The following is a 19,477-nucleotide window of genomic DNA, read 5'->3' on the forward strand; positions in this document are numbered from 1 at the left end:
GGCTTACTTTTTTTCTTCTTGTGTAAACATATGTGGGCTCTGGTTTGGCTGTAGGTCAGATGCATGTTGGCTTGATTGGACGTGGCTGGGGTCCATTTGTCTCCAATTCTTTTCTTCTAGGATCGAGGTTGATGGACTAACCCCTACTTGGTATATGCTGGTTTCACAGTGGAAAGCAAGAATAAGAGAATGTGGCTGAGCCAAATCAAACATTAACATACTGCATTGACTAAAGCAAGTACTATGTCTGAGATAAAGTCAATGGGTGTAGGAAGTAAACTCTATCTGCAGGGAAGTATTGCAAGGGAGAAAACAAATTATGAAATGAATGATATAGTCTAATACAATGTTCCTGTATGGTTTTATATTTTACCAAGCTGATAGTTTATTTAAAAAATTGTTATATTGTAGTTGAAAATTGTATTTTTCATTATAATGGAAGATGGTGAGCATCTTTCATCTATTTAAGGACACTTTCTATTTCCTTTTCTTTGAACAATTTATATTGCTTGCTTATTTTACTATTGACTTGTTGATCTTTTTTCTCATTGATTTCAAAGAGCTCTTTACAGATCATGGAGGGGGTAGCCCTTTCCTTAGATATCGTCATTGTTGTCTTTTTATTTCTATAGATGCCTTTTATCACTTTCAAGTTTTTGGTGTTTATATAGCTGGATTTATAATCTTTTGTTTTATGGCTTGTGGATTTTGATCCATTGTTAGTAAGACTCTCTCTTCTTTAAGATTATATTTCAGTTCACTCATGTTCCCTTCTAATTGTTTATGATTTTATTCTTTATGTTTAGATATTTGAACATATAGGGCATTTGTTGAATGCCACCTATAGTATTGACTAACAGTGTGTACTAAATTCTCTCTATGTGTTTAGTTTTTTTCTCTATGTTCTTTTTATTCCGTAGTATTTTCAATTCATTCAATACTACATTGTTTTATTCATTGAGATTCTATATTGTGTTTTAATTTCTAGTAAATTAAGCCCTCATTCTTTTTCTTTTTCAAAATTTTTCTGATTATTCTTGTTTAATTTTATATAAATTTGGAATTTATTTAGTGCTTTAAATATGATAGTACTTTAATTTTGAACTCATTAAATGTATACATTAAATTAGGAAGAATTGATATTTTTATGACATTGATGCTACCTATTGAGGAACTTGGTGTGTCTTTTCGTATTTTATTAAAGCTTTCTTTAAATAGGTCTTGTATGTGAATGAGTTCATCATAGATATTTTGTCTATGTTACCAATGCTAATTGGGTCTTTTCCCCATTATCTCCAATGACTAGGTGTTATCATATATATGAAAGATATTGATTTCTACGTATTACTTTTGTTCCCCACAGTAATTCTAAATTCTCATAGGGCTTCTGGGGGTTTTAAATTGATTCTTTAATATATATTTTACTAAGTATAACAAATTAATTCTAAATTCTCAAAGTTTAGAAGTTAGTCATCTCTGTTTGATATCTTTTTTTTTTTACTTAAAATCCCCACATAATTTTGTTTATAAAATAACACTTTTATCATTTTATTGTATATTTTAGACAGGCTTTCTTATAGAAACCTAGTGTCAATTCCTAGTGAAATAGACAGTAGGTTTGTAATCAAAAGACTTTGGTTCAGATTGTTTTTCTGCCTCTTACAAGCTGTGAAATCAGAAGCTAGTTAGTTTTTGTCCTTGTATTTTTATTTAGATTTGTTAAAAATTAAAATAATCTGTGTGAAAATTATTGATTTCTAGTTATAAGAACTTGATAATTCTTTATGAAGCAGACTAGGATGTCTGTATACTGAATTAGGTCATAATTCCATGAAAAAAGTTTATTTTTGCATTTCTACCTTTTATGAGATTACTCTGCCTAGAAAAGATGGTCAGAAAAAAACCATTAAGTGTATTGATTCTTTCCTTTTTTCTCAGTATGCCTCATAAAATTCAGGGCACACACTCAATATAAGAACAATGCTTATTAAGTTGATTTGTTTAGTAAGATTAAGAATAATGGCCCAGTTATGAAAACTGAGTAAATCCGAAGTTGGGTTTCCATACCAGGAAGAGTATTGATGACCTTAGATATATGTTTTTATTTTTTTAAGATGTGCTTAGGATACTGGCATATTTTACAAATGCTTATAGTTTTCTAGTCTACACTTTGACTCTATGCAAGATTTAAAAATAAATATTTCTGATTACAGACCCATGATTTATTTAGGGGTATTAACAGTTAGGTGTTTTTCAAATAGTAATATACCATTTGATACCCAAGCAGTTCTTCAGCATCAGGGCAAATTACAAACGTTAATTTATCTTTTTTCTTATTTATGAAAATACGCAGTTTATACCTTAAGATTTTAATATATAGATGATTTAAAATATGGGTATAAATTTAAGATTCTATAAATGCTTGTTGAGTAATTGAATGAATGCATTCATTTGGTAATGCCTACATTATATTTTCATCCTGTGCATAGTCCTTCTGAATTATTTTCTAAATTGTGGCAGTAAGTCATTTTATTAACAACAGCATGAAAAAAGCAAGTTGTCTTTACGGAAGCAGCTCTTCAGAGTGTCCACAAAATGCATTATAACAACTAGGTTTTCTTGAACACAGTTTGCCTGTCAGGATTTCTAACATTACAACTTTTTAGTTTGCTTTTGAACTTGTCATTTGATATTTTGAAATTTTTGATAGAGACAAAAACCCTTGTATTTATTCCCCCCTACACCAATCACAGTTCCATCACACACGTGAGATATTTACTGTAGTAAGAGACTAAACTGCTTTTAATTATTTCACTGAATTAAGTAATGCTAATAAATATAATTGTACTTAGAGAAACTAAAATCTCAGGCACAAAATTTTTTCAGAATCACAAATAGATGAACTTAGTCATAAAATCAGTTTTGAAAACATCATTTTTTGGGGACCAATTAAGTTATCCCGGTCATTTTAATTTAAATGAACTTATATAAATTCACTTTAATTAATAAGAGTTTATTTTCCTCACTGTCTTATATTGTTGTATGAATGTAGAATTATGCCATAGTTTAAAAGGCCAAAATACACTGTCAACTACAAGTAATAGTCTTAAAACTGTAAAGAAGGACTTAACTGAAGAAGGCAAGAAATTTTATTTTTGAAATGATAAATTGATTTATCAAAGAAGAGATTATAGAAACAGAAGTTTATAATTGAAAGGGACCTTAGAAATCACGTTCTCTGAGACATTAAAGACTTAGGCAATGGCTGGACATGGTGGCTCACGCCTGTAATTAATCCCAGCATTTTGGGAGGCTGAGCTGGGCAGATCACCTGAGGTCAGGAGTTTGAGATCATCCTGGCCAACATAGAGACAAAAATTAGCTGAGTGTGGTGGCATGTGTCTGTAATCCAAGCTACTCAGGAGGCTGAGGCAGGAGAATCACTTGAACCCAGGAGGTGGAGGTTGCAGTGAGCTGAGATCACACCACTGCACATCCAGCCTGGGTGACAAAGTGAGACTCTGTCCCCCTCCCCTTAAAAAAAACTTAGACAAGACCATGCCATTAATAAGGAAGGAGTAGTAGAGGCTCCCTTAGAGCAGCGTTCCCCAACCATTTTAGCACCAGGGACCAGTTACATGAAAGACAATTTTTCCATGGGGGTGGGAGGGGTTAGGTGAGGTGGGAGTATGGCATTGAGATTAAATGGTTCGACCTCAGATCATCAGGCATTAGATTCTCATAAGAAGCGTGCCATATAGATCCCTCACATGCTCAGTTCACAATAAGGTTTGCATTCCTATGATAATCTAATGCTGCCTCTGATCTGACAGGAGGCAGAGCTCTGGTGATAATGCCTGCTGTTCACCTCCTGCTGTGTGTCCTGGTTCATAACAGGACATGGACCAGTACTGGCCTTGGGGGTTGGGGATCCCTGCCTTAGAGCACAGGTTTCCTAACTTTCAGTTTAGCCATAATTTCTTCCACTATACTGTGCTAGATACAAGTAGATGGAACATTGTTAATAGGCAACATTCTCATTTACTATGAATAAGATTTGTCATTCACTTAGTATACAAGCAAAGGAGAATATGGAGAATAGACAAATGTAGTCAACTTAAAAATGAAGGAAATTTTTCAAACATTTTCATACTTTCCTCAGTTTTAACTCATTTCTCCTCTGATTAGTTAATAAAATGAAATGTGTACATTCATGGTGGGAAAACCTCTCTGAATGATGTGTACTAAAATATTTTATAGACATTACCTAACAAGAATGTTACCTAACAGAACTACATTGTAGCAAAATAATGGAGCCACTTGTCACTTTGCTGCTACCTGTAGGTAAAATGTCTTGCAGGATGTTCCCTGAATTACTTTCCAGGTTGAAAAATTACAATGCAGAAAGTTTGAAGGCCAAGAGCACTTTTATTTGTATGGTCAAATTTGAATGATTTTTCTTCTTATGGATTATATGGATTTTTTTACTCAAAAGAAACCTTCTGATTTTTACCACGAGGGTGATTGAGTTACATCATTTTCATCTTCATAAGTGAACAAACCATTAGACATCACGATGTATCACAAGGAGAGTTGATAGTGGACAGAGCAAAAAAATAAATTGAAAAGCATAAATTCAGTAGGTCTTATTTTCCTAATTGACAACCTTTGCCTGAAATAATTGATTCTTTCTATAAGACAGAAATTCCGTTGCAAAGGAGTTGCGTAGGGACTAGAAAATTGGCCCCTGGGTTTTACCTGAGATTGTAAAACTTGTAAACATATTATGCCTGGAAACCTATTTTACAAATTATTCTTAAAAATAGAGCCAAATTACATGAAGAGTAGTACTAGTTCTGGTGATTGTTATCACTACAAATGACATAATACTATTCTTCTCTGTTTTAATTGTGTGAATGAACTATCTTTTATGTTATTTGTGAAAGTGGGACAGTCATTGCTCATCCTAACTTTGTCCAAAATTTGGGCATTTGGTTACCATAGAAACATAAAGCACTTTCCTGTGTACTCTATACTTAATTGCCTTTATGCTGTATTTGAGATGAACTAAAATTCATTGCCTTTAAAAACTATGCAGGAAATAGGGCATATTAATAATTTTGATGTTCTCCAGCCCTGCACTTACTAGTTTTGGGACTTCCTCATTCGTAATTGGGATAAGTCTACATGTCGCATTTAGTTGTTTTGACTATTAAATGAGATAATGTCTTTTATTATGTATCGTATAGATAGAAATTCCTCATAAAATAAAAGCTTTTATTTAAAATTATTTCAAGTTATTCTGAATACGAAGATAAATCATAAGATCAAACAGTGAAAGCGGTTACTGGAAATGACATCATTTCTTTGAGAGAAGTATGAAACTAGAGTTTCTAAGGTGAAGGAGTTTCTGAAGAACACTATTTCTTCAAATATGCAATCTGAGAACAATTCATCTGTGTATTCTAACCAACTGACAATAGAAAGAGTATGAAGTTAGAAAAACCTTGAATTTGTAGGCTATTGTGTACCAGTTCCTTGGCATACAGGTATTATGGGGAACTGAATTTTAGGTCTTTAAAAAAGAAGATAGGCTATAGAATGCCTAAGACATTTTTTGAAGAGGTCCACTATTACAAGACACTAGTCTAAGAGTTTTAAGCTACATGTGATAGGTCAATATTGAGCTCACCAGGCATCTGGTGAATGACTCACAGATGTACATTGGTTGGAAGTTTCTTTTCTTTTCTTTTCTTTTCTTTTCTTTTCTTTTCTTTTCTTTTCTTTTCTTTTCTTTTCTTTTCTTTTCTTTCTTTCTTTCTTTCTTTCTTTCTTTCTTTCTTTCTTTCTTTCTCTTTCTTTCTTTCTTAAGAGGAAGTGTCCTCTATTTAATTTTAATTTTTTGTGACAAAGTAAATAACAGTGCAGGCAAAAGGCATTTTTTAAATGCCCATTGTGTCATCTTAAGGCAATAAAATGTTAGTATTGTCTGACACTGATATGCTTTAAATTCATTGTGATTATAATATTAAGAGTTTTATTTCTCAAAATAAGTTTTTCAAATTCTATGAGATATGAAAACTAGCTTGATGGTAGGAATTCATATCAAATATGAAAGTGTAATTTGCACCTATGACCACATATTTTTATTTCAGATATTAAAATAGAAGATATTTAATGATTCTAATCTAAAATAGAGGAATGAAAATATATCCTTTTAAAATGAGGACAAATAGTAGAAATCCATGCTGGAAACTATACCTGAAAAGGGGTTAAATTTGAAAATAACTTGTTTGTGATTTTAAAAGTTCCTGATAGTCTCTTTGAGAATTTTCCAGCAGTGTTCTCTAGCATATCTTATATTCCTTAGCCTGTGTCAATCCCCTTTTTATATCTGCAGTGGAAACAACATGAGCTCAAAAGCATACCTTTTCATGTTCATTCCATTTTCCATAATACTGCTGCAGCAGTGTCAAAAAGACTCATTCAATGTAAAACTTTTATTGGGTTTCTGTTGTACTTTGGTCATCTCTGAAAATATATTTTATTTGTGTATCTGTGCTTGTAGATCATACTTATTTACCATTTTATGTATTATTCAGTTAAGTTATTAGCACTATTTTTTGTTCATTTGCTTTTTTATTTTCGCATTAACTTTTCTCACTACATCTGCCTCAGAAGGCTTGAATACTAAAACATTGATTTGAAATTTGGTTTTATATACATATATATATAATTAGAATTGTTATAACTTTTTTTAATTCTTTTGTTAAAGCCATAGCACTTAACATATTGGTAAGCATTTAATAGATGTTAAGTGAATGCAGAAGTATGTCTCAACCCAGATATATTTTGAAAGCTTAACAAACATCACATTGGGGTATTAGTTGTGATGTAAATAATATCTATAGTTAATTGAATATCTTAAGCTTTTCTGATAATTGAAAAAGAATTTGGGTTTGACATATGTGCTAGTCATGAACACATTTAATATTTAAACATTTTAACGTTTAATGCAAAATTTAAAAGATTCAATTAACAGTATTTTAATATTGTGTTGATTGGATCATTTTGATCATTCTATGAAACAACCTATGGCAAAATTTAACCAAAACATTTTGGAACAGTCTTTCCTTCTGCTGATATTCTAAAGTCTGACAGAAATGCTAATTTTCAATATAGGATTCAAATGAAAGAAAACTTTTATTGCTTAGAGAGATACATTTTAAAATATTTATTCAATTAAACCATCATATACAGTATTAGCTTAATGACAGCTTTTATAAATTTTATTTTTTATAACAATTACCTGAAAGCCTTTCAGGTCACTTAAAGTATGAGTACCATCTTGGGATTTTCATCGAACTATAAATTCTGGAGGATCAGTTTATTCTGCATTACATTGTCACAAGTGAAATAGATAGAATTGTCTTCAAGTAACAAATGGGCTACTAACCAGCTGAATGACTTTAAATTCTGTTTGCCCAAGTTGAACAGTGGGAAAATTAGGGAAATACATACCTACCCCTTTCTACTCTGTGTAAGATCCATGAGCTAATTTATGTGAACAAAATTCCTTATGATCTTAGAGTTCCATTAGTTCAAATTATCATTATTAGGATGATCATTATTTGGCAAATTTTCTGTCTAATTCCTAGTCTATTTCAACTCCTTCAGCATAGATGATTGTGCAAGAAATAATTTATTTCTGAATGGCTACAGTAATGTTTGCAGAATATATTGAAATCAAAAAACTAACTTTCAAACCATTTAACGTTCTCTTACATATTCTTTGTGTTTATTTGGCATATGTACATATGTATACATATATTAAGTGCCAATAAAATCAAAATCAAATATAAGGAAGATTCTAATATGAGTATGTTTTCTTTATACTATAGTTGACCTCAAACACTTATGCTCTTTCTTACCTGCTCTGGTGACCTTCTAGATTAGAGTTTCAAAGAAACAACCAGAGGTAGTAGCTGTAGCAAGACAGCAGCTGGGACCATACGGATCTCAGCATCCTGCCTTATGGCCATTATCTTTGTTTCTATCTTTATGCTGCCACTATGTCTCCTTCTTGTGCTCTCTCCGCGTCCTCTCCTCCCGCCTCCTCCTCTTCCTGACTCCAGCTCCCATGGCTCCCTGTAACTCACCCATCCTCCTTCTTCACTTTTTTTCCTCTATTGATATAAGATAAGCAAGATTTTTTCTAGTTAGGAAAAAAATTTTAAATATTTTTAAAAGTGTATATAGCTATGCAGCTACTATACCCTAATTCTCATAACCACCATTAACAAATGAAGAAAAATGTAATTTTTGTATACATTGTCAATTAGAGCGTATTAGATCGTAGGTCCCTTAAGGGCTGAAAAAACAGAGATCTAAAATAAACGTAACAATTTTTTCATTTTTCTATGTGGGAGTAGGTTGTTGCTGTAACAAAAAACAATTTGAGACTAACAACAAGAAAGAATAGTGAGTAATATTCTTCCCCCCTTCCCCAACTGTTGAAAGTGAAAATCATGTCAGCATCAAGTCATTTTTGCCATATCCCTTGTTAACAGCTTTTTCAGGGTGGGTCATAGTTCTATGTTTTTGTTAGTGTCTTAACTCCATAGTGACATGCTTAAATCTTATTCCACATTGATTTTGTAGTGTGTGTGTGTGTGTGTATATATATTTTTAGAACACCTCCTGATGATAGAATCAAATATTAAGTTATTATCAACTTGTCCAAAAATTTATAAGCTTTGAATGAAGAATAAATTTACTAATGTAAGTTAATAATTGATTTTTTTCTCTTTGGAATATGTGTATGATGTATCTTTGTGAATGTCTAAAAAAGTAAACTTACTGTCTGCCTGTCTCCAGAAAAAAAAGTGGGACCTAATCAAACTGCCGTGGGGTCAACCCTTGTGGTTTTAAAGGCCCTTAATGTTGTCCAGCTGCAAAATAAAAGGAATTGGGAGGGGAAGTTGGAAGGAGTGGAGGGGGTTGGGGGGGAGGAATGTGTGGAAAAGAACAGGGAGTCTGGCTTTTATTTTTTTTTTAAGTGAGTTCAGTGCCAGCCTGGACATTGGCTGTACAGACTATTGAGCCATTGTCTGCTCCATTTCCAGAATAGCCCCCAGTTAATCACTTCGGCTTTGAAGGGAATTTCCTCGTGGAATTCTCCACAGAAAATCTAATCAACTGACCTGCCCTCTCAACAATGGAAGGCTTTTTTTTCCTCTCTTTCCCTTATTGGGGCGGGCTCTGTAATGTAGCCTTTTGTGCAGAATGAACCCTCCCAGTAGGAGTGGAGAGCGTGTGTGAGTGACTGAGTGTGTGTGTGTGTGTGTGCATGCGTGTGTGAAGAATGCACACTATCTCGTGTTGGTGAGTGTGTGCCTACTCCCTGACCAGATGCTGCGGTGCACGGGGCAGCCACCATCTCTGCATGCATGTCTGTGTAAGTGTCTCTCTCTGTGTGTGTATGTGCCTCTGTCATTTCATGTCAAAGGTACATTACCTGATTACCTTTCTCGCCTGCCAGATTTTTATCTAGATAATTGGAGCTGCTATGGAGGCTGTGCCATGCCAGCCAGCTTGGAATCTGTAAAGCCATAGTTTGTCCACCTTGTTATCTGTGGCTGCCTGGGCAGAGGAAATTAAAGAGGTCCACAGCCAGCGATCCCAAACAGGACAGTTTGTTAGTACCGTCTTTTTGTTTTTATGTTTTGATTTCGTTTTGGGTTTTTGTTCGCTCGTGTATGTTATTTTGGCATGTGGATACCTCTTCCCCTCCACATCGCACGTCGTGTTTTATGGAGTTTAGAGCTGAGGAAACTTTGGTCGGGTTGCCAGGACGTTCGCACCACTTTGCGGAAAGCACGAGCTAACAGGGAGACCGGCAGAGTGAGTGACAAGTTGTTTACAGGTTTCCTTGAAGGGGCCTCTGCTATATTTCAATCTGTCAAAGTTGCTTTTCTTCCCTCAGAACAATGCCTGATTGTTGTGTGTGTGTGAGTGTGTGTGTGTGTGTGTGTGTGCGTGTATTTCCCTGTGTGAACGGAGAGAGCCTAGAAAAGGGTGAGAAGGAATAACAATTCTTTGTGTAAAAATGCTATTACTAACATTTAAATTTTTTGCTTAATTAGTTAATAAATGCAGTTTAATCGAGCTTCTGTTATTATATAGACTAGGTTTTTAATCAGTAGCAAATACGTTTTACAGAATCATACTGTTATGCGTGTGTGTGTGTGTGTGTGTGAGTTTTATGATTTAGAAGACAGAGTATGGGAGACGTGTTAAATGAGTTGACTTCTCACATTCAGTGATGTCTAGAAGAGAGAATTAAAAGGAAAGGACAGGCACCCTGAGGTTGTCTAGAGCCTTGCAGCCGGAGCGTGTGGCTCCGCGGAGGGGGGAGCAGCCAGACTCCGCTGCTGGAAGTGCACTACCCCTTTAAGAGACTGGTCAAGGAGTCCTAGGAGAGAGAGAGGAGGGGAAGGAGGGGGGGAGAAAGAGAGAGAGAGAGACAGAGAGAGAGAGGGAGAGAGAGAGAGAGAGAGAGGGAGGGAGGGAGGGGGGGAAGAGAGAGAGAGAAAATCAATTGGTTTAGAAGGTTTGGACTCACTTGACAGGTTCAGTTGGAGACGATCATAGGTGGCTGCTGTGACAAAGGGAAATTGTGCTTTTCCAGCATGCTTACTGACCCTGATTTACCTCAGGAGTTTGAAAGGTGAGTACAGTTTTTTCCCCCTAATATATTGAAGTACAACTCTCCCATTTTACAGTAGTCTCTGAATCATTGGAAGATGCTCCCCCAAAACGTGTTTGTTAGGGAAGCTTTTAGCTAGAGCTTCTGCGATCTTGTTAGCTGATTTTTTGTTGTGATTGCCCGGACCAAACTGAACTGATTTGCAAAGTCTCCGAGATTTCTGCTAATGTTTTTAGGTTGCGTCCTATAACAGCAAATTAAATGAACCTTAAGCATCTCTCTCTCTCCCCAACTCGCTGCTTCTCTTTCTCATTCACTCTCTTACTTTCTTCCTTCATTGATTGTTTTCTCCCCACCTTTTAAAAACGCTTTTGTGCAGAATGTTACCATTTTCAGCATCTCTGTCTCATGTAATTTCTAGGGTGACAGAAGGTTTTAGTGGTGCTTTAAACGGAGGCTATAAGTTCCTATTTGATCCTTCCGTAAAACTTTGGAAGCTGCTCAGTAAAGCACATGACCTTTTGTTGATATAAGAGAGCATTTTTCCCCCCAAAGAAAATTTAACATCACCGCTATATTAGATTACTCCGTAAGTGTCAAAAATAGGGGCGAAAAGGGGGTAAATGGAGCTTTTCCCTTTCTAAGTTTTAGTGGCCACTTTTTGTGTTAGCTGTCTTAACTGAATTTTAATTTACTGTATTTTCCCCTTTTGCTATGATGGGAATAGTGTATTTGTAATTAAGTTGCTCCTATTTAGAGAAATATCTGCAACATCCTTTTATTTGATGTTGTTGCAAGTAAAGCAGGGCTTCGAAAGAATTTTAGCCCTCTTAATGTTCCTATAAGTACACATTGCAATTTTTAAATTTGAGTTCTTATCCCAGCATAAGTTCATTTTTTTGAACTATAAATAGAATTTTGTTTGCCATTAAAAAGAATTCAAACTTTGTATTCTGTATGGTGAATTAAAAAAAAAAAGCTAAAAAAAGCCAGGATGCATGATACCCAGGCTTTTTTTCATTTTCATGAAAGCTACCTTCTGTATAAACATTTGTTGTATCTGACTATGCAATGCAAGCTAGGTGCTAGACCAGCTGGTTAAAAATATGCTAAGTCAAGCTGTTCATCGCTCAAACGACTGAATTTGATATGAAAAGACGAAAAAAGAAAGGACAAAGATTAAAACATTCTAGAAGTGAAGCAATGGAAGAGAAAAAGAGTATTGAGGATAAAGTAACGCTTGAATGTGGTCACATATTAGAAAAGCCAGTATCAAATCAGGGAAGAAAGTAAAATCGCCAACACATATACTTCAGTGCTGTCATCTTTCTGTGATTTCTTCTGTGTTTTTTTAGAATTAAAGTGCATCTTCACTAGATAATTCCAGCGAATGTTTGAGCTTTCTTAACAGTTTTGAATTAAAATTTTCACTTCTATATATTAACTCTTTAATTAGTGAGCTTTTATTTACGAATATAGCCTCATTTCATAGGTAGATGTTGAAGTTATTCATAGTGGAACATGCTATACATTACCTAATGTAGCGATTTGCTAATTTAACACAGTTAAGTTTTCTAGAATGCACAGAGTAGCACTTAAATGATAATATTCTTTAATTCTATTTATGCTTTTTGCAAATACAACTCTGAGACTGATTTGTAAGCCTGTTAACAGATTGTACTTATAAAAAGGTAGTTACATATTAACAGGCTGTAGCCTATTTCTCTATATAGGCAAGCTTCCTGCTGTGAACTTTATTTGTATTTTGTTTTCACTTATCTCTTTTTAAACTAAACTTTTCCCATTCCTATTCTGATGCTCAAATCTGTTAACATCTTTTTTCCTCCTGGTGGGAATTTCATTTTTTTTTTCACCCAGAGGCATGCTTTTCTAACTAGCTAATTAAATAAGCAAGTGATAATCAATAGGGTTGTTAGTATGACTATCATATTTAGAAATATTAGTAGCTAAAATAATTCTGAAAAATGTCATACAATATAACATTCCTTAATAATTTCCCCTGTGGTTGTAATTGGTAATACATACAAAGATCTCAGCAAATCATTACTATTTGTTTACATTGAATTTGTACGGGTGAGTGTCTCTATAGGCACCCATGCATGATACAGTATATCATGTAGACACAATATTGAATATTTATATTCTCCAAAGGAGGTATTTATGATGTAACTAAACTATCAAATATTATTAGATTTTTTGCCTTTTCAACTATTTGCAACTTTCATTGAATAAATAGGTCATTTCTATTGACTGTTAATTTTTATTCTATTGGATCATTTGCTATAGATGAATTTTCCACTTAAACTTAGAAATCTAAAAGAAGACTTCTGAATTTCTTTGTGAAATAGAGAACTTTGATCTAGAGGACATAATAAATTGCTTAGGGTTCATGTACTGTAAAAGTTTTATGTGATCATTTTTACTAATTTCATTGGTAGAGTCTTGTCCATCTTTTATTCTTCCCAGCCTGTAGACTATTTGAACTTTAAGGAATATTCAAAACTTAAATATCAGGATCAAAATTTGGATTTAGATTTGTATATGTCTGTATTATCATCCCTAGAAATGAACGTGGTCAGTACTCTCAGACTAATAAGCAGTTGTTAAATACTTAAGAAGTAGTAACAATTTCATTGTCTGTTAAAAATATGCAGGAGGTAGTGCAAATAGAACAGTGATTCTAAAAGGTAAAGAACTTGAAATATTTTTATTTTCAAGCATACTTGTGATAAACTGATTATGATTACTGAAAAACACAATTCCCAGGTGGGAAGCAAATGGGTGTATATATTCTAAAAAATTATTTGTAAGGAAAGTCTTCTACATTTTACCATTTAAAGGAAACATAGCTGGAAACATGGTCTAAATGTGAGTAACAGCATCATTAGAATGAACGCCCGAAGTCTCCCCAAATTTTTAAAAGAAGTCAATAAATTTATATATTTAACTGAAAGTAGATAATGAAAAATTGTGACTTAAGGTTTTCCTTTGAGAATGTCACCTACTTTTTGATATTTCAAGGATGAAAAGAAAATATTTGCCTTAAATGTCAGTATTAGTTTGTTCATGATAAGTAAAAATGTCCATTTTTGATAGTTTCTCAATATTCTATTTCTTTCCTTTTAATTTTATCTGTCCTCTTTGGTTGTAATATAATAGTTTTGTATCTAAGCTACTCGTTACAGTTTCTAATTGCTTTATGTTAGAATCTTAAATAGCAAGTGTAAGACGATTGCTTAAGAAGACAGTTCTGATAATGTCTAGAAAGGAGAAAAAAAGTTGGGATTGAAAGTAGTGCGATTATGCAAATTAGGTTGTTAGTATCACCTATTTGATTGCTTCTCCCAAATTGGTGCAGACAACAGACAGCAGATTTTCTACATGTTGAAAGGAACACTACAATAGTAAAACCTTCTGCAATAAAAATTAACTTATTTACTTCACATTTCCATCAAATTTATTTCTGGTCATGCTGACTAAATAATTTTTTTCTTATTAGGAAACTTTTCAGTGTTTTTCTGAAGAAATAAATATACATCAGGTGCTGTTACAAACTAATTCGTAAAATTCCCATGAAAAGCTACTGCTAGACATTTGCAAAAAACTACTCTCTGACATTAGTGGTATTTTAGTTACCTAAAGTTTGACTATAGTCATGAAATATTTATGACACAGATATATTTTGCTTAATTAAAACTTTAACAACAACAACAAAAAATCCATTGTGCTCATGAGTGATAAGTACATTCAGGTTAGCAGGCACACTTTAGGTGTGAATCACAGAAAAGTTATCTGTTCACATTCTGTCACCTAATGGCAACTGTAAACCTGTAAGTTTGATACTACGTTTTCAGGATGTTCTCATAGGCTTTGATAATTTTATTTATCTTTTATTTACTACTACTTTGTGGAGGAGACGATGTCTACAACTGAATATAGATTTTAATTACCATGTCAATAATTTGCAAGCTAACTGAGCTAAGACATTGGTTTGGAATGCAGCTTGCATGAGGCAGTCCATAAACCACATTTCTATCACTCTCATGCTGGAATACTGTCCTGAAGACTTGGCAGGAGACCTGACTGATTACCAAGAACAATTAAGGGTTAAATGTCAGGTGACGTTGTGTACTGCTCAGTGTTTAGCAGGTTTGATAGACACAGAAATGTGCAAATATTATGATTACTTCACATGTTGGTGTGTTCTTATCTTATGTTTCTCAAATATAATAAGCACATGTTAAAGTATTTACCTGTTCTTAGGGAGCTTTTGACAAAAATCTTGTATACGCATCATACATGAGAGGCAAATAATAAGACCTGTTCTGATTCTTTAGCACATTAGTCCTCCACAGAGCTGGAAACTATTTCATATGGATTACACTCCTAATGCATTTAGAAAGCAAAATTACATTCATGGGTAAAGGCTGATTTTTATTGTCTGTTTTCTCTCCACTATCAATTCTTCAGCAACCTAATGAGTATATTGTATAATGCAGATGTGCATTATGTAGGCTGAATACCTCCCTTTTTATAGATTAGTGACATAAGTATAACTGATGAGTTTTGTTTTCTTTCATAATTTGTTATTCATTTATAATTTCAATGGGGTTATCCAACAGCCTGGGAAAGAAACTAATCTAAGTTTTTCTCTTGTACTAACTCACGTATAGTTCCAATATGCCGGGTCTCTGATTCAGATGATGGCAGTAAGATAAAAAGATTTTCAAAGGTTTAACCAAACCATGAAATATCTCCTTCCTAATGAAAAATTTTCTTGAACAACAAATGGACAAAAACATAACAAGGTCTTCGTTTCTTCACTCATTCTCTCCTTCCTTCTCTTTCATTGATTGATAGCATCATCATTTGTATTAAATGTGAAATTTGATTGCTATGTAGATAAACAGGATCAAATGATATTGCTAGAGTGGGAAAAAATTTAAATTTGACATGCTGTAGGAGAATGCCACATATTCCTTCATTATGATCAGGAACTGAGAGTGGTTCAGGAGAAGACCTTTTTATTCTTTCTGACCTCTGTGTTTTCTCCTGCAGTTTGGAAGCTGTTCTTTCTTTCTTTTAGTGTTGTCTATTCTTTTCTTTACTTACTAATTGAGAGTTCACACATCTTCTCTGGAGATATTGTGGCGTATGGTTTTGCTTGTCCAATAGGGGGGTGTTGCATTTCTCCACATTCAGTATCCTTTTCCCTTGGATCCTGAGAGTAAAACCTCAGCAGTACTCCCTCCCTTTGCCAGCCTGAGGAGTCAGAGACTCAAAGTTGTTCCCAGCTCTTGCGCCTTCATTGTAGAGCTGCATTCTGCTCAGTGGGCTGCCGAGAAGGACCAGACCGAAACAAGATTTAGAAGAATTCTGGTGAGAACTGCTTATAGGGATATGGTATTTTAAAAGAATGTAGTAAACAAACAGAATTGTGGCATAAACAAAGATAATTAGCATAAACAATGTCGTTTTAGGACAGGTGGTTTAAAAAAACAAACAAAACAAAAAACCCAAATATGAACCCAATTTGAATGCTGCCAGTTTGGAACCACTGAACCTTAATCTGTACTTCATGAGAATTACCCAGGTTTGTTGATAAACTTGTTAACATGCGTTTTTTGTTTCTTTTGTATCATTTTCCGGTCATTATGCCCTTTTGTCACCCAGCTTGAAAGTAATTAATCTATTAGAAGGTAGTTTAAGGAGTTTTTGCCCATAAAACATGACAGAAGGAAAATTTAAAACAAAAGCTTGTAGATGTTCATAGACATTTGAAATCAGTGTCAAACCTTAAATCAATTCAAACCTGAACTCGGCTTATTGTATTTCAAACCTCTCTTTTATCTAAGTAACATTTTAGTCACTTGGCTCTCTAGTGTTAATACATTTACTTTTGTCTTGCCTTAAAATTCAGAGATTTGTTTTGCTGTGGCCAAATCAGCATTTTTGTGTTATGTGTTTCTTTCTAAGTGTTGCTTATTTCTTATTATTTTTCTCTGTAACTTAGTGAAGGTGGTACAGCAGCGTATAAATGTATCTGATGATCATGCAATATGAGGATGCTGGTTATTATGAACCACATTATCTAAACCTACTATGCCGTCGTGATGAATTTTTATCTGGAGACATTTAGGTTTATTACTAAATGATGTTTTTTCTTAATGCCTTGTACTGAAATGTTTTGACTTAAATGAAATGTGGAGTGTGGTGAACAGAAAGCTGTTTATTTTTCTTGCATTAAGGATCAAAGTTCTTTATTGAAGTTAAAGAGATTTTTTTTTTCTCTTCACTTTCTCATGGACAATGGGGACCAGGAATTCAAAGTGGGTATCTCTGATATTCTGTGGCCCTTCTCTTTGCTGAAATGAAAGCATTTGTGAATGAGTTTTGGTTTCTTGGAGTTATAAAATGTGTGTAAACTAGTAAACCATGTCTCATTCATGTGCTATGGAGATTTCTCGTACTTCAGGGACAAAAATAATTTGGCTACTAACGAATTAGGGCTACCTGCCAGTGCCAACACATAGTGTAGGTAAGAGGAACACTATAAAGAAAAGCTGCTGGCAGCAAATCCGTTGAAACTTTCATATGTAACAGCGTTTCTATTTCTGCTCTTCACATCTTTGAAAGAAAGTGTGTTTTAGAAAAGAAAATGTTAAAAAACAGAAGATATGATCTTTCTTAAAAATGTATGTGTAGCTCCACTTTAATATTTCTCATTGTGGAGATGCATAGGGTTTCATTATGTCCTATGCACTCTTGGTTCCCCTACCTTTCCCAATCAATTCTGTCACATTGAAACCTAAGGATCAGTTGCTTTGAGAGTAAGTGTAATAGAGAAGAAATGAAATTCACTGCATAGAGCCAAAAAAAAAAAAAAAAAGCCTCAGAGCCTTGTATGATTTTGATATTGGCAGTTTAAGGGAGTTAGATCAATTGGGACACTGAGCAGCAATTTTATAAAGGATGTGTCCTCTCATGCAGGGCTTCAGGAACATTTTCAAGGAAAGAAGGGAAAGAGTTAACCTGTGTTGCCTGTTGTTAATTTCTTAGTGTACGAGTAAAAGAAGAGGTAGAGCCAAATCATGTTTTCTTGTCATATTTTGAATCAAAATTTATTTCAGAATGTTGTTTTTTTGTTTTTGTTTTTGTTTTTATATTAAGTACAATTGAAATGCCAGGGAGATAGGTTGTTTGAACACTGGTTGTGAAACTTTTACATAAGATCTTTCACATATCATTTTAAACTATTTTATATTTGTCTAATAAAAGATCATCCTAATGAAAAAGAAATATGACACTGAAAATGAGAAATATTCCTTAACCTAAGAGAACACAAGATGAAAAAGTAATACTTTATTATACTATTAATTTTTCAGTCACAGTTAATTAGGTTGCTTGACAAAGTTCTAAAACACTTTTATTCTAATTGCAGAGTTAAAGTATTATTTGTTTGCCTACAATTCTTCCTTTGGTTATTTGCCCTGGGCCAGTGTTTGTTGGGCAATGGCTTTCAAAGTCCAAAGACTTTTTTTTCACTCCTCTCCTGAGGTCCCTTTGTCATTTTTTTTTGTTAGCTAGTGAGTTTCATAATATGTTTGAAAAGAGGTTGCAGGGGGATGTCACATATCATTAAGGTTAATATTTCCTTCCTTTTTTCTTATCTGTACTCTAAGAGGTCTATGTTGGAGATTCATTAGGATAACGTATAGTATTCCCATTATTTAGTGTAGAACGGAATGAACTGGTGCTCAAACTATTCAATTTAGTATGCATTCACTAATTCAACTTTGATCTTGAGTGATAACTGAATATAAAATATCAGATTCAGATTCTTTGTCATCTATAATACAGCATTATGTATTATTATATTTTATGTAATATTCAAAGTACCAATAGTCAGGCAGAACACCTAGGAATGGAAAAAGAAAGATAACTCTGAATGCTATTCCTGAGAGTAGAACTTCTGTTTTCCTCCAGTCCTAAATACAACTACAATGTGGGAAATAGAGGAAAAGGTATTGTTTTTAGGACCCTAAGGATTATGATATATAAATATTTATAGTACAATTATTTCTAAAAATGTTAGCATTACTTGAAAAATAATATGGATCTAATTTGACCTATAAACAGTTTAGGAACACTTAGTGTTTTAAAAGCATTCTTCTAGAGAAATAAAAGCATATCCAAAAGATCCTGATAGCAATTTAAAGAATCAAAGTGATGTGGCAACATATTTGGACTTTTATAAGTAAATTAAAAGATAATTGGAAGTCACTAACAGGTATGTGAAGGATTATTTTAGGGAATGTAATAGTTATACATGTGTGCACATGCAAAAGTTAGAAAGCCAGGAGAAACTTTTTCATTTATAGGGCAGTTGATCTCTTGAATGAATGAATCCTGCCAAATTCTAATAAAGCTGCAGTTCTGGCAAAAAATCTTGAAAGGAAGAAACATTTCATAGAAATACAAAGAATTTTCATTCCCGTTTTCTTGTTTGCAGCTCAGAATCCTGTGGCATGTGCTACAGGAACATATAATAGTATTCCAGCTTGAAAAAATTGAAGGTGGTATTGTGGTGCATATTTAATGGAAAATTTGAACTGAAGACGTTGGGTGAATCAAGGTATGCTTGAGTAACATTTGGGGATATTTGAGGTTTTAGGTTGAGATAATACGAAAGTTGAGTGTTCAGGGTCTAAAGCATACCTATCAAATGAATGAGTTTATATGTGTGTG

The 19,477-nt window shown here is 33.8% G+C and overlaps 1 protein-coding gene across 3 annotated transcripts in view; it reads left to right on the plus strand.

The window, feature by feature from the left end:
* SOX5 (SRY-box transcription factor 5) overlaps window positions 1-19,477 on the plus strand; it is a 435,827-nt gene that overhangs the window by 4,370 nt on the left and 411,980 nt on the right. For 2 of the 3 annotated variants that reach the window (XM_055280372.2, XM_055280373.2), the window contains exon 1: window positions 10,622-10,729. The exons of the other annotated variant lie outside the window; for it this stretch is intronic. In XM_055280372.2, coding sequence (XP_055136347.1) covers window positions 10,692-10,729 — 38 coding nt within the window. In that variant the 5' untranslated portion in view covers window positions 10,622-10,691. Of the gene's footprint in view, window positions 1-10,621; window positions 10,730-19,477 lie in introns of those variants that run through there. 3 annotated transcript variants of the gene reach the window in all.

Source organism: Symphalangus syndactylus, chromosome 5 (assembly GCF_028878055.3).
Source record: "Symphalangus syndactylus isolate Jambi chromosome 5, NHGRI_mSymSyn1-v2.1_pri, whole genome shotgun sequence".
NCBI lineage: Eukaryota > Metazoa > Chordata > Mammalia > Primates > Hylobatidae > Symphalangus > Symphalangus syndactylus.